We start from the raw sequence: 6,237 nt of genomic DNA, 5'->3' as shown, positions 1-6,237 counted from the left end.
CCCTGGGACGTGGGACGTTTTGCTTATGTATTTAACATTTGTATACAAGCACGTAAAAATAATAAGAGTGAACTTATCAATATTAAATATGAAATTAAATATTTATAATCAAAATTAAATCATCGTACAAAATAATTAATATGAAGATATAACATTAACTTCTTGAACGCTTAAGGTTCTAACCTTGACCGAATACATTGCCATTGCAAATATCAATTGTCAAATAAGGCTCAATAATTTGTTCTAACGTGAAATATATACCTGATCCAGCATTATTTGTTATAACATTTGGAGTGCAAATACACCAATCTATCAAGTTATTACACTAAATTCAATATTTTACAAGTTTATGGACCAATCCGCACCCACCTGTCAAGTTATTGTATTACATTGAGCATTTTACAAGTTATTGGATCAATCTGCACCTACTTGACAAGTTGTTGTACGGTGGGTGCAATTTATTCTAAACTATATATACCAGATGAAGCAAATTATTAAATAATTCAGCCATTTCCCCTCCTTTTTCTTTACATTCTTTGCTATTTCCCCTCTTTTTCTTAATACTTACACATCTCATGATGGACTTAATTCATTACATGCAAGTTGCATGTTTCTAGATGCATCCTATTATTGTTTAATCCTATTATTAGGAAATTGACACATCAATTATTTTGTATTTTTTTGGGTGTACTTTCGTGCTATCATGACGGCGTTTAGCTCGCCACGCGAATGCACAATTGGTGCCGTTTGTCGCTGTGAGCAGTTGACCATTTGGTGGGCCCTAAAGAGTGGGAAAAAATAGTTTTCTTTGGGGTCTTTCTTTGGCCTCGTCCATTATCTACTTGCTTAATTGCTTCGCTTCCCAAGCAATACTGGCCACAGCTTTTTGCAACTTGGACCCCCTTTTTTGAGATATACACATGATTCGCTTGGTCATAATTTGCTTGGGAAAGGCACCGAAAAAAATAAATAATTGTCAAATGGGTCGATGATATGAATTTTTTTCTACAACTTGCTGAAGAGAGGCACTGCAAAGCTAGATTTGGGTTCGTAGCACTTGGAGTATTATATTTGATTTCGAGGTCTTTCTCTTTATTGTGTCCACATATGTGGATGGTCAACACATTTGAAAAATAAGCAGGTGATCACACCAATTTTCTCGTGAAGGGTGCACTATAATTAATCGCATTATTCTGCTAATTACGAAAGCAATGAAATCATACAATGGAAACTCTAAACAACTCATCATTTCTTTTATGTGAAAAGGTCCACATGAGATTATTTTTTAAATCTTTATACTCCCTTCGTTCTTTTATATGTGACCCTTGTTGGCTCAAAATTGATCTAATCAGCATCATATACAAAAGAGCATAGGTATATAATATTTCACATCTTACTTCCTTTGTTTATCACCACAAGGCATTTTCTTATTAGAAAAAGTCAAACTTTGCAAGTTTTGAACAGTTATTAATCCAATCATACATGCATTCAGTGTACAAAAGTTATATTATAGAGATTCACATGAAAAAATGTCTAATAAGATGACATCTGATTCGGTAGCAACTAACAATGTATTGTAAGAGAAGCTTAAATTATATATGTTTGAAGACCTTTTGTTCTGAACTACACCTTACATTGATAAGATGAAGTATATGTAGAATGTTGAGAAGTAGTCAAAAGAAACCACATATCCTTCTGAATTGTTGGAAACCCCTCACACTTATATTTTTTTTGGGGTGGGGTGGGGGGGGGGGGTTCACGATTTAGTCGAAATATGCTGACATAGTAGCCTAATCACTGTAGGAATTTCTTTGTGGGTTATATATCACTATAAATTTGCAAATATAGTATTAACATTTTGATAAGTTATATGTTAGGGACGGTTGAAATTATATGTTACCGGGACTTCTCACAACCAATATATATTATTTTGATGAGCGGGACGACGATACTTCACATATATATAGTAGAAAGCCAAACCTTATAAGTTCTATGGCATTTTAAAAAGGACATCATGTGCAGACCCTTTGACGCACTTTATGACATATATCCATCCTTTCTCTAATTCCACAATATGTAATTATTTCTACTAAGATTGGTATGTTGGGGACGTGCAGGGCTAGAGCAGCATGGCATTGGCATGGTCGTTGACGGTTGGCAACATGCCATAGAGCCAAGAGGCATATGGGAAAGATGTTGAAAGCAATCCATCAGCAACCATGATGATCAGTAGAGTTTCTTCATTAGGTGATGGCATAAAAGGTTGGACGCAGTCGAGCATAGAGGCAATTAAGCGAAGGTGAAGTGTCCTCCCCTCCAGTTTGTACCCGTAGCAATTTTCCCTTGTTGATCCCCACACATCACATGATCCACTTGATAGGCTAAGGAAGAGAAAAAGCAAAGTCTTCAGCTGAAGCACATGAACACTTCATATATATTGTTGGTGCCAAAACTAAAAAATATCCAAGAAGTCCAATTACATGCCTTCTAGTTTGTTCTTTCTTCGTCAAATAAACTTGTCGAGTCCAAGAGAACCAAACAAGAAATGGATGTCTTAAAAGTATGGGTACAACTACCCAGCTTTGATTGACAAAAACAAAATAGACTGACGGCATTATGACACTGCAGGGATAAGGATAGAGCAGATATATATTTACAAAGAAATATCCAAGGGAAAAAAAATAACACCAACTTGCACCCCCCCCCCCCCATTTCAGTCGATGTCACCAACGAACTCATCAGATTTGCAATAACAAAAGGCTAAATAATTGACAACATTTTCTCCTCTTTTTTTTTGTTGAAAAATGAAACGACAAAAGAGCAACGAAAATGAAAAGCAATGCGAGAAGCATCACCATGCAGGCATGTGTGGTGGTGCCCCATGAGGATTGAAGAGAAGACATGATGGGCGCGATGGATCAGTGATCCGTGCCGCCGCCGCCGCCGCCGGAGGGCCGCGGCGAGGATGAGGAGGAGGTGGCGATGGCGGCGAGCTTCTGGAGGTTGAGCTTGACGACGGTGTCGGTGAACATGCGCGTGTCCTCCTCGGTGTTCCCCTCGGGGACGTCGACGACGTAGGACTCGACGACGACGCAGTAGGGCCCCGGCTGGAACTCGGTGACGGAGGTGACGGAGCGGTAGTTGCGGAGGCGGTGGTCGCCGCCGACGACGCGGAAGCTGAGGATGTGGCGGTCGTCGTCGAGGATCTCGAGGCGCTCGGTGCTGGTGGAGGCCGGGAGGCCGGAGACGACGGTGACCTCGCGGACGCTGCCGACGGTGGCGCCGTCGCCGGACCGGAGGTCGCAGGACTTGATGAAGTGCTTGTAGCGCTGCGGGCTGGCGAAGCCGCGCACGATGGGCCACACGGCGGCGAGCGGCGCGTCCACGCGCTGCGTCACCAGCGACGTGCACGTCCCCGGCGCGCGACCCGGGAACGTGTGGTGCGCGCGCACCACGGACTCGAGCTCCCGCTGCTCCGCCTCCGACAGGCCCTGCCGCAGCGCGCCCTCCATGTGAGGCTCCATGCCTTTGCCTCCTGCTGCTCTCTGTCTCTACTCTCTAGCTACCCGTGTCCGTGTATTATAGTGTTATAAATCTGAAATCTCTCTCTCTCTCCCTCCCTCCCTTTTGTTTGGTTTTTGTAATTGATTGTTGGAAGGTGTCTCACCTTTTATGGTTGGGTTCTTCAGTTGTTGGTGCCTTGCTTGGGTTTTATTTGGCCGTTTAGCCTAAGGGACCATTCTTTTATATTTAACCATTCTTTTATGAATCCTCAAAGCCGGGAAATGGTGTCAAACTCTTTGTGTTCCAACGCTCAGCTTCAAGGAAACCTGACTAAACGAGCTATTGGGGACAAAATCTTACTTAGAGGATTTCGATTATTCCAAGTAAACTTCTTCACAAACTTACTTGTAAAGCCTAAACATGGAGCTAAATCTTGGCCAAAAATACTTAATAATTAATAGTTTTAACCCTTGTTATTTTGAGTTTTTCGGTTTTCTAAAGTTAATTTCTCCAGGAACTTGCTATAAAGCCTTAAACGCGGAGTTACTTCTTGGCTAAATAGAGCTTAACTATTGCCATAACGTATAGGCCAGATGTGAAATTTGTCTCAAACTGGGTTCTAGAATTTTTAGAATCCAACACCACCACTTTTTTGTTGGCAGTGTTTTAAAACACAAAATAAAATATCGGATTACATTTGCATTTGTGAGGGATTGATGGTGATGCACAAGCTTCTAGTGTTTCTTTCAAGGATAGATGCACAAAATATTTAAATATTTCGAAGATAATGTTGGTTGAGGCGCTTTCCTCTCCCCTCTGCTAAGCACTGCTTGGTCTTGCATCTGTTTTGAAGTCGAAATATTTCCACGTAATTTTTCACAAACATACATGGGTGAAGTGCTTATCAATTACGAGCCCAACCTACATGAACATTTGACTCGCTGAAGTGGTGACTGCTTTCATGTGAAATTCATGCGGATTACCGAGAAATTCAACTGTTTCAAACAGGGTCAAAAGATGTTTAGAACTGTGTGTGTGTTTCAATCTGGACAGTGCGCAGATGATCATCAGCAGTAGGAGGTTTGATGGAGATGCGGTGCACGGGCGGGAAGACTGGGGATTAGGGAAAGTCAACACATTTCACGGAATCCTACAAGCCCATTGTGCATGCATGTGACAGGCAGAGGCAGAGGAGACCTTTCACTCAACTGATCGTAGACGACCTTCTAGCATGATGTAGCGCCGTTGACCATCACTGTTCACTACTAAAAAATACTCAACTCATTTGGTCTCGCAAGATAATTAAACAACCTGATAAATAACTTAATTATTTTATTGGTTTTAAATTATAGATCGTTTTGACTTTTCTAGGTATATAGTTTTTACTATAGCGTATTATATACATAGCGTATATCTAGAAACATAGTAAAATTTATGCCTATAATTTGGGACGGAGGGAGTAGTATACAACTACTTCAAAGTTCAAACGTGTACGATAACTGAGAACTAGCTTTGATCAACTTTTTTTAATCGCAATATGTTCTCGTTGGAAGCAAATGCAATTATGCAAGTGGATGCACGGGTGCTTTATTTGGTACGAACAGTGATGTGCTCAGAGAAAAAAACAGCAAACGCACACATGCATACGGAGGCAGTGGAAAGGAGCCGTGAGATTTGTAGGGCATGTGAGCCTGATAGCGACAAAGCAAAGGCAGCCTGGCTGGCCGCTGACAAACTACTACTCTTCTTCTTTCTCCAATTATTGTGAACATATTTAAGCCTTTTTTCCCTTTAATTATATCAGTCAATAGATTAAAAATAAGTTGGGCGAAACTATTCCAGTTCCTCACATTTTATTTTGTATAATGCTATCTTAGCCATCCATCTACCGTAGAACGGATCTCAAACACCGGAAGGTTCACGTATAAGAAAAAAAGTTCGAAAGTTATATAAATTTCTTGAGCCCATGTTCTACTCAAGGTGGAGGCCCGAGGAGAACACTAGCCAGCAAGCCTAACTCACATGTAGCTGGCCAGATCTAAGCTTGGCCCACCGTGGAAAATATATGTATCTTCTGGAAGAAAGGTTTTTTTTTTCTATTTATGAAACTTCCACTTTAAGATTCGTGCTAGAGGTAAACAGGCGGCTGAGGTTCTAGTGGGTGGGCCACTTTAAGATTCATGCGAAGAGGTAAACAGGCAGCCGAGGTTCAGCGGGTGGGAGTGAGAGGCGGGCTGTTTTGAACAGTGGATGAAATCCCATATTGTATATTTTTTCTTATCTTCCTTGCTTGAAAAGAATCAACATTCGAAATGTATTGCATTAAAAGGAAATGATTTTTTTTCCCAAAGAAATGCAGAGGACGACATATGTTCAAATTCCAATTTTGAAGAGAATCCAGAATTTTGCACCAGTACTTTCACCACAGGCATATTTGATACACGTGAGTCATTGAACTGCAAGTAACTCAACTAGCTTTATATATGACTCGCTCATTATCATGGCATTGTTCTACCTTATTAATTCGATACATATGAACTGTTCCTCACGGTTGCTTGCATTTCCCTTTGTATTCTGGTAAAAATATATGTTCTTTGAATGGTAGGAGACATGCCTATCAACAACCGTCTGTAGTGACTTCAACGATCTCAACATCCACTTAGGTGCTCATAAAGGGTTTTGGGCCTGTTCGCTTCAGCTTATTCAGCCGGCTTATCAGCCACCAAACAGTGT

General features: G+C 41.0%; 1 protein-coding gene across 2 annotated transcripts; it reads right to left on the bottom strand.

The window, feature by feature from the left end:
- Nucleotides 1–1,891: 1,891 nt before the first annotated feature.
- On the bottom strand, nucleotides 1,892–3,702 carry LOC101754623 (abscisic acid receptor PYL2). Of its 2 annotated transcripts, XR_214424.3 has the most exons (2): nucleotides 2,856–3,702; nucleotides 1,892–2,381 (listed from the first exon to the last, which is right to left on the bottom strand). XR_214424.3 is itself a non-coding variant. In XM_004951370.2 (1 exon), exon 1 carries the CDS (start codon nucleotides 3,522–3,524, stop codon nucleotides 2,919–2,921), a length of 606 nt encoding a protein of 201 aa, XP_004951427.1. In that variant the 5' UTR covers nucleotides 3,525–3,701; the 3' UTR covers nucleotides 2,391–2,918. The 2 variants fall into 2 exon arrangements, 1 of the variants encoding a protein (XP_004951427.1); XM_004951370.2 differs by lacking the exon at nucleotides 1,892–2,381 and having other exon boundaries at nucleotides 2,391–3,701.
- Nucleotides 3,703–6,237: the final 2,535 nt, after the last annotated feature.

This window comes from Setaria italica, chromosome I, assembly GCF_000263155.2.
Source record: "Setaria italica strain Yugu1 chromosome I, Setaria_italica_v2.0, whole genome shotgun sequence".
NCBI lineage: Eukaryota > Viridiplantae > Streptophyta > Magnoliopsida > Poales > Poaceae > Setaria > Setaria italica.
This window is presented reverse-complemented; position numbering and strand designations above follow the sequence as displayed.